The 19,910-nt window shown below is 45.4% G+C and overlaps 1 protein-coding gene across 3 annotated transcripts in view; it reads right to left on the bottom strand.

Annotated features, from left to right (window-relative positions):
- Positions 1-18,703, bottom strand: part of kmt2a (lysine (K)-specific methyltransferase 2A) — a 36,041-nt gene extending 17,338 nt beyond the window's left edge. Inside the window, exons 1-10 of one of the 3 annotated variants that reach the window (XM_085371398.1) lie at positions 18,407-18,703; positions 8,647-8,719; positions 5,181-8,518; positions 4,482-4,659; positions 3,528-3,756; positions 2,417-3,150; positions 2,245-2,318; positions 1,909-2,145; positions 1,646-1,792; positions 210-308 (exon numbers count right to left, since the gene is read on the bottom strand). In XM_085371398.1, the coding sequence (XP_085227524.1) occupies positions 210-308; positions 1,646-1,792; positions 1,909-2,145; positions 2,245-2,318; positions 2,417-3,150; positions 3,528-3,756; positions 4,482-4,659; positions 5,181-8,518; positions 8,647-8,719; positions 18,407-18,652 (5,355 nt within the window). In that variant the 5' untranslated portion in view covers positions 18,653-18,703. The remainder of the gene's footprint in view (positions 1-209; positions 309-1,645; positions 1,793-1,908; positions 2,146-2,244; positions 2,319-2,416; positions 3,151-3,527; positions 3,757-4,481; positions 4,660-5,180; positions 8,519-8,646; positions 8,720-18,406) is intronic. The other 2 variants (XM_085371401.1, XM_085371399.1) reach the window with 2 other exon arrangements.
- Between the last annotated feature and the right edge of the window lie 1,207 nt (positions 18,704-19,910).

Here is a 19,910-nt window from a genome sequence, read left to right as displayed (position 1 = left end):
AACGTTTTCCTAGACGCTGGCTGTGCGAGGTCGCATCCATGTAAGTAGCACAATCTTGAGAAGAAGGAAACGTGTGAACTTGGGAGAGAAATGTGCGAGCATAATGCTATAGTTTGGTCACGCAGTCGTGCAACTGTGTTACATAAAGGTGAGAAAATGGTGAGGGTGTTTAAGAGAGGAGGAGGAGGAGGAGGAGAGTGTGTGCATACCCAGATTCTCTTCTTCTTGGTGGGTCTGGTTGGGTAGTTGGGACCCAGGCACTCTGGGTGATAGCTGTTGTGGCACTTGTCGCACTCTAGCAGCTGCTGCTGCAGGGAGAGAGGTAGAAAAAGTGACAAGATGTTATTTGTATATCGAGTTAGGCAGCAGTAACATTTTCATCCCTAACAAATAGTTCTGCTCCCTGCAAATCAGCAACAAAGGCTTTGACCCATAATTGCAGTACTCGCCTTTACCACCAAGTGTCACGCTGAAATAAATGAATGGTAGATACAGCCATGCAGTATTTTTTAAAAGATGAACGGTGCTTCTTTTACACAGACGTCTTGCTCTAGTGCTCCCTCCAGTTTATAGCAGGGCACATTCATAGCGTGTGTAACGGATGGATAAACATCATTAACTAAGGCATTATGATGCAGCTTTAATGTGAGCTGTATAGTGCTCTTGTCGACAGCTGCTTAAGGGTTGAGCGCAGTTGAGTTTTTCTTGTTTTTTCTTTGAATAAACACAGTTATCCCATTTAAAGTTTTTCCAATATACAGTTAATGTGCTGCAGGACATTTTCATCACTGAGCTAGCAGGGATCCTAACCCAAAATGCGAATGACAAACATTTATTAATAATGACCAACAAGCTAGGCTGGAGGCTGCAGTTTGGGGAGGGCCTTACTGAGGATCAGCAGCAGCACCTGTGCCTGCAGGATACCCCCTGACACATCTGAGAGAGGCTAACAGAGAAAAAGGGGAGTGATGGTGGAGCATTTATAGCCGTAAGAGCGGGAGGAGAGTGTTTGAGATGTTCCTGAAGCTCCTAAAATTTAGATAAATTATCAACAATTACAAGTTGCAAATAGTCAAAGTTTTATGATCATCCAGCACTTGATGTGCTATTTCTGCAGCGGCCTGATTTGCCCGTAACTTCGCCAGCTGAGATTTAAGTTAAGCCACACTCAGTGGTGGAATCGGAATGCCAGAGACCTACTGCTTAGAGGCAGCTCCTTGGTCAGAGACGAAAGCCAGTCAAAATAACGATTTACTTTACGCTCGCTAGATTTAAAGATCCAGCTCCAAAGAATCTTTTTCTTTAGCCTTACTTTCTGCTTTCCCCACTAAATGGGCAGTAACCAACAATTTCACATATCTTGCAAACATGTACAGCTGTTTGACTGCCTTTCTTCCACCTGATGTGTTCATTCATATTTCTAAACCCACAACCATACAAGGCTCACACCATGCACATTTTACACATGGCTTCAGTTAAATGATAAAAACATGGCAGGAATCCAAGAAGCTGATTAAGTGCTGTCTGCTGGCTAGACTAGCAAGCATCTTTCTAGGGAAGATTCTCCAGTCTTCACACACTGTCAGTCTGAACCAAGCTTCCGTGAGCGGCTTTAAAATGTACAGAACTGTATCGAATGGCTTACTTTAGTTTTCTGGTGCTGGCGCCCACAGGCCTGGCAGTATCGGCATCGTCGACAACACCAGTTCTCAAACTGCTCCTGGAGAGGGCGCTCCGATTCCCCCAGGCAAAAGAGATGGAACGGTTCACAGCATACCTGGCAGAAGACAAACTACATGCAGAGAGAGAGAGAGAGGAAGACGTGTTTGAATATAAGCTCAGCTTCTGCGTGGATGAAAGGAAGCTCAAAGGGGGGAGGGAAAAAAAGAAAATCAAGATGATTTTTACCTCCGCATTTCCACTGCTTGCACACAAAAAGCAGAGCACCCTGGGTGTGATAGGCACAGAGGTGAGCAGGCTGAGGCCACCAGCCTCCCACACCTTCTCCACATCATGGTTCCTTTTGAAATCCACTCTGATACGATGCACTCCGTCGCAGGGTGCTCTAGAATTCACCTGGCCCCTAGTCGAGGGAGTGCTCTGCGAGTTTAAAGTACTGCTGCTCGGGGGTTTAGTGGTCAGAGGCTTCACAAGAGGGGGTGACCAAAAAAACAAAAACAGTGTTTGACAAATGCTTATGGCAAAAGTTTTGATGGACATCTTATACAAGTAAAACTTTATTACCTTGTCTTTTGGTTTGTGTCTAGTAGAAACGGGAACAGAGCGAGAAGTTGGCTTCTTTAACTGTTTTGATTCAGCTATTAAAAAAAAGAAGAAAAAAGCGATGATATTAAAATAAGAACAAGGTAAAAATAAAAATGCCGTTTATTGGGAAAAGGTATGGCTATTTACTTACCTGTATCTGAAACTAGTGTAGCTGAGCTCTGCTGTTGCGCTGAAAGCTGCTGCTGCAGCGGCTGTGTTTTTTTCTTGGGTTCATTTGGCGAAATCTTGGGTGAAGCATCCTTTTTTGAACATGCCTGACTGGTAAGTGTCCGTTGCTGCTGCTGTTGTGATGACGGCTGAGACTGCGTAGACTGAGAGGGGGAATTTTGTGCAGAAGATGACGATGAAGAGGAGGAAGAGGAGGAGGAGGAAGAAGAAGATGAGGAGGAGGAGGAGGAAGAAGACGATGAAGTGGAAGAAGATGACGTGGAGGTGGAAGCCGGTACAGGTTGCTGTGGCTTGTGCCCCTTTTTACCGGGGGCACCGCTTGGGGCCGTGAGCTGCTTGGGTTCTGACATCGGTGCGGGAGACTGAGCCTGGGCTGTGGACGCGGCGGAGGCCTGAGGGGGATCGGCTGGGGCAGGGGAGGATGCGAGGGCTGGCGATGATTGCTTGGATAATGGCTGTCTTGACTTCTCCTCTCCCTGCCTTAGAGGAGGAGGAGGAGGAGGGCTCTTTTTAAGGGGAGGTTCCTCTTTTGCTGGAGCAGGAATGGGTTTGGGGCCAGAGTCCGAGTTTGGTCCTTTCACCGGATTGAGGCTCTCTTTCTTTTCCGGTGGCCTCTTTTTCTTGTCCTTCTTGCCTTTACCTTGCTTTTGAAGAATCTTTGAGGGCATCCACTGTAAGTTCTGACACTTTCTCATCCTGAAAAGGAGATTCACAAAATTTTAGCTTCCATCCTGCCTTTAATTCCCACCACAATGACGATGTCTTTGATGCATCTATACTTCTACCATCAACTGTTCGTGCTGGATGTTGATCTAATGAATCTTGTTAGTTACAGTTACAGAAAAGGAGGAAGAAGAAGACATTTTAAGACCGACTCTGACTCTATAAGTGTATTGTCTAAGCTTTGAAAACAAACCAAAAAGATGTATTCACTGGCAAATACCTCCCACTTCATCAGCATAATGAACGAGCTGGATACAGTAACAGCCCATTATATTTTGTCACATAGCATAGTTACATTTCCAAGAACGTGCATGTCAAGCTGCTGACTTCAAGTCAGGAATAATACTCACTTGCAGCATTGCTTTTTAATGTTTCGCCCTCCAAACTTAGGCTTATCCAGACAGTTGGTACATTCACCGCAGTCTTCTGGAACCTGGCAGCCTGAGCACTGGCCACAGCGCCGCGACCGTCGGCCCTTTTTAGGAGGAGCTTCTTGAACGGCCTTTTGCCGGGTCTCCCGTGGCTTTATGGGAGGGGACTGAGGCTCTGCCTCTTCTGAGCCCGCAACTGAAGACTTGTCTGTAAAAAAATCCAAAAAAGGAGGATTTCATTATTACTGACACACAGTTTAACACAGAGAGAGTCATAAAATAGCACTATTAAGAAGGCAAAGATGAAGAAATTTACAATATTGATAAATAAATTATTTTTTTAAACAAATGAATGAATCTTAAATTCTGGCTTATTTTAAAATAAATCAATAACAACTTATTTTTTAGCCACTTTGTCTTTAACCTAATTCCCGACCATCACTATTAGGTCATCTCGCCTCAAAAGTTCGCATGTAACAACATGACATGAGACCAGTCAAAATAACAGGGACAGGGCAGCCAAACGCTTCTCACTCCATCACCACTCCACTGTGTACTTGTGTGCCCATCAATGATTGAATTTCTCTTCTCCTGTGATTAGCCTGTCATCATTGTGTGCTCCAAACTGTTTCAGGACTTCATTCATGACACAACATTTGTGCCATGAATAAAAAACCATTTAGCTCACGCTGCTCTGCAGTATTAGAAGTGTACACATGTCACAGTCCCAATTAAGACCCCGCCCAGAATAGCCAAGTCTTGCACAAGCTGAACTATTCTCTGTACCTTTTTTTAAAAATTAAAACGGTTAAAGATTACCATGAAGTTTACCATTTAAAACAACTAAGCAATAATATCATCCACACCAAAGAGTGTTGATTTTTGCACTTTATAGACAATTCAGTAAACTTCAAGTATGCAGGTGTGTCTCACCATCATTCCCCATGGAAGATAGGATCTTCTCTCTCTCCTCCCAGGGCAAGGCACTAAGTGTGGGCATGTCATCAGGGAACACCGCCCGGTTACGGCCAAGAGCCACAGCTGCACGACGGCATACATGCTTGATGCGCGGTCCACGGACTGATGCCTCCGACGAATCACTCTCTTGACCCTGCAGACCACCGCAAAAAGTGCACCGAATACTCATAAAGAGCATCATGATAACAAATATGCAAGACAATCCTACAAATGCACAAACTTGCAATGCAAAAAGACAGCATGTTCAGCTTATTGTTAAATGTTAGTTACGTTAGATGTGAACAATCTGACCAGTGTGCAGGTGAAGATTAAGAAGATGTGGAAACAAGGCGTGTCCTTAAAAACCCAATTGACATATTAACAGCAAAAAATAAAAACAGATGAAGATTCTGCATAAAGGACTTTCATAAGCAAAGCTACTGCTGTTTTGTGCATAATGCATTAAGCGAGGAGAATTCCCCTTAAGTAACACCCTCCATGGGACTTTCCCCCTATCAAGTTTCAGTCTGAGTACAAACTCAGGTTTCTATTTATAGCAAACATTCATAGCATTATGTCAAACTCATTTGCTTGTGACTATACGATTTAAATGAGAAAACCAGACAGTCTTTTTGTTGAGACTCTATGAGGGCGACGCATGAACATGAAACTGACCTGGACCTTTGCCTGATCTGTAGGTTTTAGCTTGTTCTTCTTTATCTCAAAGAGCTGGGCTTTGGCCTTCTTCAGTAGTCCAACTACCCGCTTGTCAGTCACAGGGTGTTTCTCTGAATTTGATAAAATTTTTCCAATAGAGGAAACAGGAAGCTGTTGTCTGCTGGGATGCACTGGGAGGCTTGGTGTATTTTGGCTGGGAGTACTTCTTTTCTCTTTCTCTTTTTCCCCATCCTCCATCTCTGCTCCCTTCTCAGAGAGCCTGCCTTTCTTAGGCAGACGTCCTTTAGTAAAGGACACAGGACCAGTGGAAGGTGGCACATCTGAGGAAGCGGTGTCAGAAACCGTGTCAGCTGATGTTGATTTCTTTCTCCCCGGAGCCTTTTTTGGAGCAAGACCATCAGAGTCCCTCCCATCTACAGTAAACAGACTAGAAGGTGCATTAGGGGAGCCATCTGGCGTAGAAACCCGACTTCTTTTCTCCAAATCCTTCTTCCCTTCTCTCTTATTCTCCTTCTCCTTCTCACGATTTTTCTCAGAATCTCTCTCTTTTTCCTTCTGAGCAGGTTCCTGGGGAGTGGACAAACATTTTTCTTTACCTCCCTTCCCAGCTCCTCGCCCTGTGTCTTGGCCACTGGGAGGAAAGAGAGGGAAAAGTGGGGAAGAACCGGATGATGCAGCTGACATGGGAGGTGGGTTTCCAGTGGCCCCTCTTCGATTATCGGGTGTTCCTTGTGAGGCCAGTATACCGTGTGATACCGTGGAGAAAGTGTTGAAAGGAGCAGAAGTTAAGGCACTAGTGGCTAGTGGGCTTGCAGACACCCCTGGCAAAGAGCTGGGGTTACTACTGGAGGCAGAGCCTGGCAGCACAGATATCTCTGAGGCCCCTTTCCCCATGGACATCTGGCCTCCTATTTGGCTGCTGCGTCTGGTCATCGAGTGGGATGGAGACCGTGGATGGCCACGCAGTGTTCCCGGAACCGGCCGTCTCCTACGCCGCTGGGTTCTGGTGGAGCTGGGTGGCGTCTGGTGTGGGGAGATTGATCCAGGGCTGCTCCCCGAAGATGACTGCAGGGTAACTGACTCAAATATCCGAGAGTGAGCCTCACTGGGTGTAAAGCGTGGAGCACGAAGCAACGGGCTGCGCTTTTGAAGTGGTGAGTCAAAGCGGGATGATGGGGGGTGCTGGTGGTGAGCGTGGGGATGAAGAGGGGCAAACAGACGAGTCCCACTTCCCGCTCCGGTGACCGGTGCTGGAAATGCAACCGGAGCAGCTCCCCCTGCCCCACCAACACCCAGCCCGACGTCTTCAGGTGTGAGAGGTGGAGGACGGAAGTTGTCAAATACCGGCTTGCGTATAAGGCCCTCCTTGGCATATTTAGCAGAGGAAAAGTACTGCTGTTTCGGGTGGGACAGGGATGTCCATCGGAAGGTGGGCTCTCTCAGAATTGAGCGACTTCTTTTGTCTGACAAGCTGGGCAGCACTGATGGTCCAGGGAGGAATGGTGGGATGGGGTGAGGCATCCAAGACGACTGGGGGTGGTGTTCACTAATAGCAGCTGTACCAGTGGAGGTTGACTGGGGAGGCTGTGGAGGGGTGAGGAGAGGGGGAGGTGAAGAAGACGAAGAAGCTGTGGATGAAGCTTGCTGGGAATTTACAAGTGCAGAGGAGGACATCAGCACTCCTGTTGGTGGGCTGATGATTGGCTTTTTCATCCCAGTGGTGAGCATCTCTCTTCCCCTCTGTTTCTGACCCCCCTGGCTGACCCCCTGCCGTCTCCGGCCTCGTTGATTCCTCTCTGCCAGCACATGCTCTGCCTCCGGTTCAGAGGGAGGAGACGCAGGCTGTGAGGTGTGTAGCAGGTTGGCCTCCCTCTCTCCCTGTGAGGACGGAGAATGATCCTCTGGCTCTGACAAAGCCTGCGTGGCCTCCGAAGCCTGGGAGTTGCACGATGAGTCATCCAAGCTCGGGCTGCTGGACCTGGAAGACTCTGCAGAAGAGAGTTGTGAGGAATGCTGTGACACAGCACTTGAGCCGCAAGATGGCGCGCTACTGCTGAATCTCCCATTGGCTGTGTTGCTGTTGCTGCTATTCAGAAGACCGGCAGCTGTTGATGGAACAGAGGGAACAGGGGCAGGAGATGAAGGAGGCGGGAGAGAGTCAGTCGGGGCAGTGGTACCAGCGCTAGTAACAGCAGATGTAGAGGAGACAAGCACAGGAGAAGGGGATGAGGAAATGGTGCAGGCAGGTTGGGCAGAAGTGGAGACAGATGAAGGGGCTGTGTCTAAGCGGGGTATCTTTGTATGGGGTGCTGGGGTTCCAAAACTCCCCTCATCTTCAATGAAGCGCTTGGGTGTTTTGATGATGCGAAGGGAGACGGTGCTGACCACGGGCATGATGAACTGCCTGATGTTCTTCAGCGGGGTCTTCCTGATGCCAGCTTCAATGGCTCCTCCCCCACTACCCCCAATGGCTACAGCTTCTTTCTCCAGTCGCTTCTGTGCTCCTTTCTTAGCACGTTCCAGCAGCTGTTTGGCGATGGTAGCATCAGGGCGCTTACACGGGGGGACGATTCTGACTGGCTTTCTGTGTCGAGGGCTTTTTCTGAGGCCCACCGCTCTGCCTGGCTTGGAGGGAAGTGGGGAGGCAGGTGGATTGGAAGAGTCTTGGTCCCCAGTGCCATCCACACTCCTTAGCATGGGCTGCTGAGGTGTGTGTGGTTCTGCGGCCCCACCTCTGATCCTGAACGTTTTATGTTTCCCTTCCCCACATTCAATGGAGGTAGACAGCTGGGCAGCAGCAGCAGCTGCTGCTTCAGCTTTGAGCCTCTCAGCTGATGGTGGTCGCCCACGTCTGCGTCGGGGAACACCGGGCAAAGTCTTGAGGCGTGACTTCAGAGGGGTGAGCTTGGTCTCTGTCAGCCTCTTCAGGTTGGTAACTTTGGATTCACCCCGTCCACCTTTGGAAAACCTCGCCTCAGTATCATGTGGCTGAGTAGAGCCCACTGCCACCTTCTTGCCACCCTTTCTGTCCTTGTCCTCCTCTGTGTCCAGCTCAAACCCAACCTGCCTGGTGTCCTCCCCTGCTGCATGGCTTCCCGTAGTCCAAGCTTTCTTGCTACTTGAAGAAGGGGGTCGGCCTCTTCTCTTTTCTCCGGTCCCAGGTGGCCTCCCAGGTAGCCTTTTCACCCTTTCAGCTGGTCTTTCAGGTCCCTCAGGTTTGTCCTGTTTTGGGGAGGGAAAGGATGATGGGGAAGATAGACTTGCAGCAATTTTCTGGGCGGACAGGACCCGTGGCGGGCGCCCTCTTGGCTTCTTCTCCTGTATAGGTGGTCCTGCTGATAAAACCAGAAAAACAAATAAATAACCAGGCACAAACAGCAACACCTATAGAAAAATTGTACAGGTAGAGTCATCTCAAACTGACTATAAAGTCCCTGGTAGCCAAGACGAGTTAAAATTTTACCTGAGGAAGTTGTTGAAGGGCTCTGTACTCGCTTCTGTTCAACAACCGGTCCAAATCCTTCAAATGCTTCTTCCTACAACACAAGAAAGGGAAAAAGATGAGTTGCCTGTGATCACACCATTTTGTAATGCTAAAATACAGGAACAGACCATATTTAGAGCATTAATCATAGTACATAACAGTGAGATGGCCTAGATGAGCAACACTTGAGTCATTATTGAATAGTAATAGAATGCATTTATACAGCGCTTTTCGGGACCCCTCACTCTCACATTCATACACTGGTGAAGGCAAGCTACAGTTGTAGCCACAGCTGCCCTGGGGCAGACTGACAGAGGCGAGGCTGCCATATCGCGCCATCGGCCCCTCTGGCCATCACCAGTAGGCGGTAGGTGAAGTGTCTTGCCCAAGGACACAACGACCGAGACTGTCCGAACCGGGGCTCGAACCGGCAACCTTCCGATTACAATATGAACACACAACTCTTGAGCCACGATCGCCCGAAGACAGACTACTCTAGCTTACTCTGGTGCTCTCATATTTTTCTGGTTTTTGGAATAGCATGCCTAACGTTTGAGAAGACTCAAACCACCACAGACGTCTAAATCTTACTGGGTGACTAACACATAGCAATGTACTCCTGCTCCTTGAGTTACAGCACTTACACAGGCAGACAGAGCAAAGAGGCACAAAAGACAATGAGGCCTGAAGTGCAGAGCAAATACACATTAGTGGCATCTTTTCAACAAGAGGAGCAAAAATGTAAAGTGTGGCTTTAAGGCTGAGCCAGAGCAGTCTGAGCTTTGGATTCACTTAGATACATCTGTGCCTTTAGCTGAATTCAGACACTGAATCATGGTCACATGTTAAAAAATATATCAGTTTAGGCAATTTTAGCATGAAACTTTGATATGTTTCACCATAAAACATTTCATCCATGGTTAATAACTGCCAAATGATGTGACTTTAATTACTCAGTAATATTGAATTAATTTCAATATTTTGGGAAATTATGTAAGCTCCACTCTGGCATAGTAAATGTATCCTTCCTCTCATGTCTCAATGTACCCTTGAGAAGTGCAACAGAAAAGAAAAAATCCCTCAGTGATGATTAGCATCTTTGGGCTCCTCTGTGTGCTACTACTTCTTACAATCAATGTGCTTAAGGGTGGAGGTGAGTGTGTCATTTCGTCATGTTTATTTATAGCAGCACGTGGGGATGCAATAAAGGTCTCGCTGGCCCAGTTTGTAGAGCAGCTGCGATCTAAGTGTAAGTGCAAAATTACATGCAAACTGCTTTGCACCATTTAAGAGTTACACACGCTGCATGTGGCTGAGACGCACGACAAACTGTAGGATCTAATTAGAAAGCATAAGAAGCATTAATGTGTGCTCAAATGCCGGTTTTCAGCTGTTCCACATATAAACAAACAACAATAACAGACATCAATACCGCTGTTTTTCCTGGCCTGCAGTATTTATCTAAGCATCCCACTCTGCTCATGGTGCATTCAAGCTTTTCTTTTTCCTCCCCTTTTTTATGCTTCGCTCTGTTTGTATTTCACCCTCTTCTCACGGTAATTGTAGCATCCTCCTCTCTGAGCAAACTGGTGCTCTGGGTTGGTGTTTGTTGCAGAGCGGAGCGGGGGGGGGAGTACCGATGGACAGCACTGAGTCGCTGTGATAATGTGAGCAGTCAATGACATTACAGCGTACTTTGCCAGAGGCAAGTGCGTAGGGCAGGCAGCACAGACGCATGTACCTGCACTCACTAACTCACTCACTCACACACTCACTCACTCCCACATTCACTCACACACTCACACCCTTGTGATCATGTACTAATTCTGTCAGCCACACATACACAGTTTGGTGGGCGGGGTGGGGGGTGGGGGATAGCACACCCCCCTGCATGAGCTGCACATCAAGATGTAAACAAGCAGAACACAGGAGTGAAAATGGGGGGAGGGGAGCAAAGACAAGGCAAACCAGCAAGCTCGACGAGCTAAAGGAGGAGGGTCGTGGGAGGAGGGAGAGGAGGAGAGAAAAGAGACAAGGAAGCAGCATCTTGACCACATGCACCATCAACAACGGAGGGAGCGCACCGCTCTCTTGGGAGCAGTGAGGATGAAAGGGGATGAGGTTTTGAACATGCTCGTGCAGAAGCTTGCTAAATCCCAATCTAAACATGCCTCCCACACACAAGACAAGACTCCCCTTTCCTCCCCCCGCCACTCTTAATCTTGCTTGCTCTCTGCCATGCTTCCTAACGCACATTCAGTCAGTCAGTCACTCATTGCTAGCTCGCTCCCACTGACTGACAAGCACTGAGCAGCAGCGCGTGGAACATGCAGCTCACCATGAGCTCAATAGCAGTGCAGGCACAGGGAGGTAACTTCAAGAAGTAAACAAACACCGTAGTATACTACTGAGGTGAAGTGTTTTGTACTACGTTGTCGTGCGACGTGCAAGTGATGAAAGGGGTTACTGGAAAGACCAGAGTTTGTCTTTTTTGTTGTTGTTTTTTTCCCCCTTCCCCTTTATCTCTTAAGCTGAAGAGCACCCTTCATCTTTGCTCGCTTTTGCCGTCGCTCTCACCGTGTGAAATCCTGAGCAGTTTTACTTCCCTGCTGGTCTGTCATTTTTCATCTTACTGATCAATGCATACATGAGTTAAGTGATATAAATTACTTAAAGCTGGAGCAAGGGAAACCAATCTGATTCATGACAGAAGCATCATTAATTTTGTCAGGACGTGCAAGGGACTGTCCCTGACAGGTGTGAAACAGATAGGAATTGGGTTGGAGGTTTATTTCTCTGTATCACTCTGACAGAGCTTTTTGCACTTTGACAAAGCTAATGGGACTTTCACCGCCTTATAAGACAGCATTTAGGAGAAATCAAACTGACTACAGATGACGGGCTGCAGATGATGGATCTGTTTCTAAGGCAGGGTATAAACCCAGCTTTGATCTACAAAACGTATTCCTTGCTAAACAGGTGGGTTTCCAAACGGCATCTCTCTGGTTTTTTTGGATAGGTTTCTTAAATTCCAGATTTAGCAAAACAAGAGCAATTCTAACCACCTACTGTAAGTTAGCCCTTGCTAACCAAAGTTACACTTTTAGGCAGGCGGAACAGCAAAAGCAGACAAAATAATAGAAGCAGAATATGTATAGAAAAAAGTAAAAAAATCTTACTGTGATTTGTCAGCATGTTCCCTAATGATTTACTGACTTTACTTTACAATGAATATTTAAATTCAGTGGAGAAAGTAAGGAAGAGATGTACAACGCTTCATAAAGAAGGCTGGGAGGTGCTGAGAAGGGTTCATTTCCCACCTGAAACTAGAATCTGCAGCAAACCTTTGCAAGCTTTAACCATGGCCACAACTTTTCCCTTTTATTGTTTGTCTCACCTTTTTCAAGTGAATTACCACTATGACTAGATATCAACTCTAAACCCCTACCCAGCACCAATAGTGGTCGTGCATGATTTGCAGTAAAAACAAATCATGTTGTTTTTTTGGGGTTTTTTTAATCTCATGCTGAGCTTCAGGCCAGCCCCTCAGTTCACTCTCTTCCTGAAAGAAGTTTTTTTTTTTAAGATCATTTCTCTTTCAAGCAAATTTCTTCTACCTGGCTCTGCATCATAAACAGAATTGCTGGAGGAGTCTGCTGCGCCTGAGATGACTATATTAAGGGTATCCCCCTATCTATATCAAACAGAGCCAAGAGTAGAAAAAAAAGTGAGTGTAAGTGAGTATTTGAGTCAGAGGGATTATTTGCACATGTGCTGAAATCCTTACTTTTACCATGTTTAATATGAGCATCCGCCACTGTTGCAATATATATGGCAGAAAATAAAATAAGGCCATTTTTAAGTTAAAAAAACTTTTTCGTAATAAACTTCTCTCACTCATACTAAAAACACTTTAGTTCACAGCTGATATTTCTGCTTTAAAACGCGCCAGTCATTTAATGAGCACGGTTGGCTGTAATGTTAAATATACCTGATGGGCAGTAAAAAAGTTTACAACAAGCAAACAACTGCTGTCACAAGTGACGATTCACAGGTCAGTAACAAACACATTAGCATACTCTGCAGCTACCCAAACACCTACCACATCAAGATCTTACCGGAAAACCTAACCGCTACTCATATAATCAGTCGCAGTTTCATGACAGCTTATGACTTTTATGTGTTTTTCTATGTTTATGAAAGGTGCTGGCATCCCAGGGTCTTAATTTTCACTGATTTCTGCATGTAAGGCTGAACCTCCATCGACATTAGCAGCAACATGGAGAAGCACATAGTTTTATGTTAATGTGATATTCTATAATAGAGACTATTTTGATGCATTTACCTGGCAGTTACATACAAGTGTATTAAATGCAATAAGCTAAAGAAGAAAGTGGATAAAGAAGCAGTTGGACAAAACTAATTACTAGAACAAGGATTTAAGCCGGAAGCCAATGCCAGACACAGCTGCAGTGTGGAAAGGGCCTCAGTCAAAGGAGCTACCTTATTGATCCTCGCCTTACCCTGACTGCAAAAAACATTAAATTAAATAAAATAAAAAAAATCACATACACTATTTGTGTGGAAATATCATCAAATTTACATAAGCTCCATTTAAACTCAGAAGTTACCCACTTTCAGACATCTGAACAAGTGATGAGGAGCAAAAGGAGGACAGGAAAGGGATGTCATATAGATTTATAGGTTTTCCAGGGTTATTCTGACGCTAATAGACACTCTATAGGAAGTCATTCTTCCCCGGTAGTCTAGAAAAAAAAAAACATTTTGTTGACTCATTCCTGGAAGCTTTCCTTTAGATTTACGGCACAGACACCATGCTCTGCTCCTAGAAATGCAAACTGGCAATGAGCTCATAACCCTATATGTCTGTGATGACATATCTGTTCAAGAAGGTCTCAGCAGGGAAAGCAGTGACACTGCTCTGTGACCCTCCCTGTCAGCACTGAGCAAAAGGTGGGCATTTGTTTTTTCAAGTGTCCAAACACTAAGTGCAACTGCTTCACATTTGTTCAACAGCGTGCAGACCAAAACAAACACACTCCCGTGTTGGGGTACCTTGACTTTCCACACCTCACATGTGAGGAAACGAGGAAACTGTCAGTGGACAAAGGCAAACAGACTGATTGCTTGGGGAGGGGGGGGGCAGAGTGTTGTTCTCTACACAAACACACACAAACATAGTAACACTTGCACAGGCTGGCACACAAACACACATTCCCTCTGAACCATCTAAGGAGGCAGCTTGAATTAAAGTTTTAATCAAAATAAAGACAAAGCAGACACGCCTACTCCTGATTGCAATGAGGGACATAAAGTCTGAGGGACACCCCTACCACCACACACACACAAGCGCACGCACACGCACAAAGAGTAAGAAAGACGACACAATTGCCGCCTTTCTCCCAGTCAGGCAACTCTAAAAGCAGAGGTGAAAGCTCCTTGCCGCCCGCTGTAGCTGAATAAAGCTGTGGATGGGAGGGGTGGGAGGGTCTGTAACTAATTCTCCACCCAGCGTTATCCCATTGGGAGGTGGGTGGGGAGGGTTGCCCTGCACCCTTTGATATCCCTGCCTGCGCTCTTTCAGCCGCCGCACTTTGTGAGGGCTGGAATAAAAGCAGACACAAAGCTCTTGCTCCAATCCACACGATGTCTCGGGGATGGGTAAGAAGGGTCCAGGAGGAGGGGTGTGTGTATGGGTGGCGGTGGGCGGGGGTCTTCTATTTAAATAGGCCAAACACCTGCTGGACCCAAGCGCCTTCCGCTCAAACACACCATTTCTTTCAAACCAGTGAGGCAAAGAGACATTTAGGTTGATACATCTATTGAGCTGTAGTTTTGTATGAATGATTAAACACTGGTAATTACATGAGAGTAAAGAGGAGGCAGCAGAAGGCAAGATGTAATGGACCAAGAACGAAAAAGAAAAAATTATGTTTAAAAAAAAAAAAAAAGTCAGAACAGCATGACTTGGGTTAAGGCTGTATGGGTTTTAAAGTCACTTTTAGAAACAAAGATCAATGTGGACTACATTAGATTATTAAAAAAAAAAAGAACCAACAATTTGGCCAGATCAAGAAGATGAATTCCCAGCAGACATACAAAAGCTAATAAATGCCAAATTTGGACAGCAACAGCCAACAAGCACCCTTTTGAGCCACCCCAATAGGCTTAGTAATCCATTCCAAAGTGGCAGCTGTCAGAAGAAAAGTTCCTCTGCCTCTCAGACAGGGTGGTGTGTGTCTGAAGTGGATTTGGGTTTTTCTGCCTGGATGAAGGAAGGAGGGGCAGGAGAGTGTCCGGCTGGCGCTCTGTTCAGGGTCGCCCTGTGCACTCAGCAGGCTGCAGTGAGCCTGAACAATCCTGCCCAGATCTGGCCAGACAAGCACTACACTGATTCTCAATAAAATCACCATGCTGTGTCCACAACTTCCATAGGATTCAGGTTCCAAGGGGAATTAATGATCCAGTCTGTCTCCACGCATCCTAAACTAATGCTATAAACTGATACACAGAGCAGGAGGAACTGTTAATAAGTAAAGCCATTTCTTAATAATATAATGCTCTTGGGTAAGGCCCAAAATAGCATGCTTTCTTATCAGTTGGACAAAAATGGGAGAACTCTTTGCCTTAACCATTTCTGGACAACCTATGCTTACGTGCACAGTCACACCCCAAAAAATCACTATGCTGTGTCAGAAATCTTCATACAACTAAAGCTGCCCTAGGGTGTTACAGACAAATCTCTCTACACATACATTATCAGTGCTCCAAAGTAAAAAAGGGAGGGAGCGAAAAAGCTTAAAAAGCCATTTAAACACAAAATTAGTCAGTAAAGTTAGTGTTTCCATGGGCCATGTAACACTGATTTAGTACAAATGCACTCCAAAAGTAAATAAAGCAGTTTAGAGGATTTAATGGTCCAATCATGGACTCGCATATATTATTTCAGTTTAAAAAATAAATTAAACTTTCTCTTAAAATTTCAATAAACTATTATTAACCCTTTACAGCCGATCGGAGCGGGCACGCTCTGTTTTGCGTAACTATTTTTAAATCCCGGTAGCTCTGCAACCAAGTAAGCTAGCGCAATAATTTTTTTTTGCATATGAAACTGGAGGAGTTGTACTTACATCTTATGCCATCAGCTTGTCCTAGGTCACAGTTTCCTTCCACATATAGCTTTGCAAAAACTGCATAAAAATCACTTGCAGCAACAAAAACATGATATTCCAGAAACACGCTTCGCCGATCCATCAGCTGTTTGTAACACTTCCTATGTCCATCAGCGGGAACTATCACATGACCGCATGACCTGCCCGAAACCGGAAGTGACGTCATTTTGCGGAAATGTAGTTTTTTACGATCGGGGCCTTATGAGCTTGTGTTTTACTTGTTATGTGTTTTAAAAAGTTATGTTTGACTTTATGACTTTCTGTGTCGTTTCTGGGATGCTTAAGACTCATATTGCACTGCTGGAAATAGTTTATTTTGATGCATATGCTGTTATTTTGCAAATTTGCACTATAATATTTATTTTCGTTTTTCCTGCAGTATATAAAAATTGGTGTATTTCAAAAATAAAACTATGAAGACACTCAAAATAAATTTCCTGTGGTGGGAAACTAGTTTGTGTAACTTTTTTGTATTTACAGTTTTGAGGGATAAGCCTCTTAAATTTCTCTAACTAGAAATATATGTTAAAAAAACAAAAACGATTTTCAATTTTTTTGTAGTTTATCGCACTTTTTTGCAATTTATGTAATTACTATGCACCTAATGCAGACATATTATTAAAGTTTGGGCTATAATGGTTGTATTGATGTATAGCAACTTGAAATGCTCCCAAAAATGGCTCCACAGCATGTAAAAATATAATATAAGCTCTGGCGAACTTGGTTCTATGGTAGGTCTTAAAGGGTTAACTACTTTTCAATACTCCATAACCCCCTGCAGCTACATAATAATAAAATGTATTATATTGTCCAAAGGGAGATTCCAAATGTCAAATGTGAGAACAAAAATAATTTTTTTAAACTACAGCTAAACGTCTCAGGAGCAAACATGCACATACTGCTGTGCTTTAGTAAAAAACAAACAACAAATAAGTAGTGGTCCATGTTGAGACTGGATGGTGGTAAACATCCCCACACGGTGTACTCCCACTGCAATGAACGCATGCTGCTCATCATGAAGAAGGAAGATGGTAGTTCGCTAAGGCGAACACACCCCCACATCACAAGGTCCGTCAAGAAGGGGCTCGTTGTTATTGTAGCCAGCCCTGCATGCGCACTGTCACCAGCCACTGCTCTGATAAAACACGGCGAATTCACACACTAAACCTTATACACATATACACTCAATAACGGCCAAACGCCGTGTAGCTGTGTATCAGGCGTCATCTCAGAACATTATAAACCCGATATTATTTTGGTACTAGCTACGCACTGACTGTGCAGAGAAGGGGAAAACATGTCCACCTCCCATTTTCCTATGCATCAGCAATAGCCCCGATGGCTAGCGCGACGTAGTGCGTAGCATGGTAGCTGCCCTAGCTTAAAACTAAACAGCAATAGATCTGATTTCGTTTGGAGCATGAGCTCAGCCAAGTTTAGCTCCGATGCTTTAACCCGCTACGTAGCAATATGCTAATCGGGGAGGAACGCAGCAACCTCCCGGGCAAAACTGCAACTTTATAACGCCGCTCACGGAGAGGAGGAGAAGAATGGTGGTGTAGTTTTAGCTGTAAGATGTAGACAGCTAACGTGCGAGCTAACCGAGCAGCTACGTTGGGAGGTTGACACCTCACCTCAAACAGCCAGTCCTCGGAGCAAATACGAAGCTATTTAGCTGGCAAAGATAACCTTATAGAGAGCTGGGGCAAAGGTAAAGTGAATAAGGAGTAGCCGTTCTCGCTGGAGACAGACGCTAAGTTCACGTTAGCTAGTTAGAAACCACAATTGTGTACTCTCACCTCCTTCAAGTTGACATGTCTTGTTTTCAAACACATAACACGCTATCATGAAGCTACGGTGCTGTTACACCGCAGGGACGCCACCATTTATTAAAAACGTGTTTAAATGCTGGTTAGTTGCAGTGGGTTAACATTAAAGCTAATACGTTAACGGTAACTTTTACCGTGTTAGTGTTTATGATTTTGAAAGCAGGCATGAAGGCTTCATACCAGGCTAATAACAACTTGCTAACTAGTAATCCCACCTTAGTTACGCCATATACATTGGTCACCAAATAAACTAGTATCGCTGTTGTTTGTTACATGTACTGTATGTTGTAATAGCGTTGGAACACCGAGGTTTCTTCTGGCCGAGCTAGCGTTAGCACTGGTTCACCCAAAACTGAGTGGATGTAGCCCGTCCTCACACTCCTGCACTGAGGAGCAGAAAACTTTCTTTCCAGTAGAGCTGTGGAGACTAGATATCTATAAAATAATTTGGCGTTTTTTCTTGCTTCTAACTAAAGTTAACGCTGTAACGGGTTACTGTAGAGTTTAAGGCCACATAACCAACTCAAAGTTAACTGAGCATCTTGGCAATGACAAGTTTGCTCAGAGCCACACTAAGCGTCAGGGAGACGGAAAGATGGTCAACGTTTGGGTACAGTAACCGTTAGCTCCCTGCCTCACATGTAACCAGCGGTCCTCCGCGTGAACTCTGGCCCCGCAGCTGTCTTACCGATGCTCCCGGGTCATCCCCGTCCTTACCTCCGTGCTGCTAGAGTCGCTCGATTCCCCCAAAACATCCCGAAATTTCTGCAGGTTGCTCCCGATAACCGAAGAGACCTGTAGTGCAGCATCAAACCCGGGTCCGAGCCCAGCTGCATTAGGGTGGGCTCCCGAGACACTCCGCAAAGAGGCAGTAACCCTGATTCGGCCCGCTCTCCTCCCGGTACCGGAGTTGCTGCTCCCTCCGGGCCGAGCAGGGAACCGCCACCGACAGCTGTGCGCCATTTTACACTCTCTGCCTGTCTGCCCTGCGATCGGAGATACCTCAGTGGGCGGAACCCTTACCGAGCACTCCACATAAACAACCTCTACCAAGCGCAGCGTTCTCACTGGCCGAGAACATCGTTATGCATGTTGCGGGGCGGAACTGAAGAAACCCCGACAATGCATTTTCTCAGCGGCCCTATTGACTCTGCACGGCTGATTCCAAATCAGGTTCAGGGGCTTTGCCCGGGAAGGAGGTGCGTTTGAATCACCGAGGAGGAATAGACTGATATCTTACAGCATGTGTTGTTTCTTATACCAGATAAACAAGATAAAGCGATAAGTGCGTTTTTTTCCTTCTTTTTTGAGCTGCAGCCAAACCCAGAGATAACAAGATAAGATACTCACTGTAAACAATCTGGGTCACAGTGCGTGTGACTTGAAGCAGGAGACTAGCATGCCACAACATAATAAAGCTATTCGCTTCCATCAAAAGTGCATGCTTAAAAAAAAGAGAAAAAACATACATAATGGAAAAAAAATCACTAAAAATACTTGGCACATTTTGTCCATGAAAGCAAGTAGCCTACTTGTGTGCAAACGGGCCCTGGGTATACTGACCCAGGCAAGATTACCCTCTAGAAATTTTTTACACGTGGTTTTAAAGGGATGGACATGGTGAGAAATAATACTGAGTTAGGCTGTGGCATTTAAACAATGCTCAGGTACTAATCAGCCCAAATTTGGGAAGAAATATCTCCCACACCTTTACAGCACCAGTAGCAGCCTGAACGATTGATACAAGCCAGGACGGATCCATGCTTTTATGTTGTTTATTCCAAATTCTGAACCTGCCATCCAAATGTCACAGCAGAAATCTAGACTCACCAGCCCAGGCAATGTTTTCTAACTTTCTGTTGTTCAATTCTGGTGAGCCTATGCAAACTAACCTCAGTTTACTGTTCTTAGCTGACAGGTGCAGCACTCAGTGTGGTCTTCTGCTGATGCTCTTCTGCATACCTTAGTTGCAACTAGTGGCTATTTAAGTTACTGTTGTCTTCCTTTCAGCTTGAAAGCAGTCTGGCTGTTCTCCCCTGACCTTTCTCATCAACATATTTTCACCCACAAGAAATGCCACTCACTAGATATTTTCTCTTTTTCAGACATTCTCTGTAAACTCTAGAGATAGTTGTGTGGGAGAATCCCAATAGATCAGCAGTTTCTGAAATACTTAGATCAGGCTGCCTGGCTCCAACAGTCATGTCAAGTTCAAAGTAGA

The sequence above is a fragment of the Diplotaxodon limnothrissa genome, linkage group LG14 (assembly GCF_057381915.1).
Source record: "Diplotaxodon limnothrissa isolate DT_005_m linkage group LG14, D_limnothrissa_male_GT1.1, whole genome shotgun sequence".
Taxonomy (NCBI): Eukaryota; Metazoa; Chordata; class Actinopteri; order Cichliformes; family Cichlidae; genus Diplotaxodon; species Diplotaxodon limnothrissa.
Note: the sequence above shows the minus strand (reverse complement) of the source record. Positions and strands in the feature narration are given on the sequence as shown.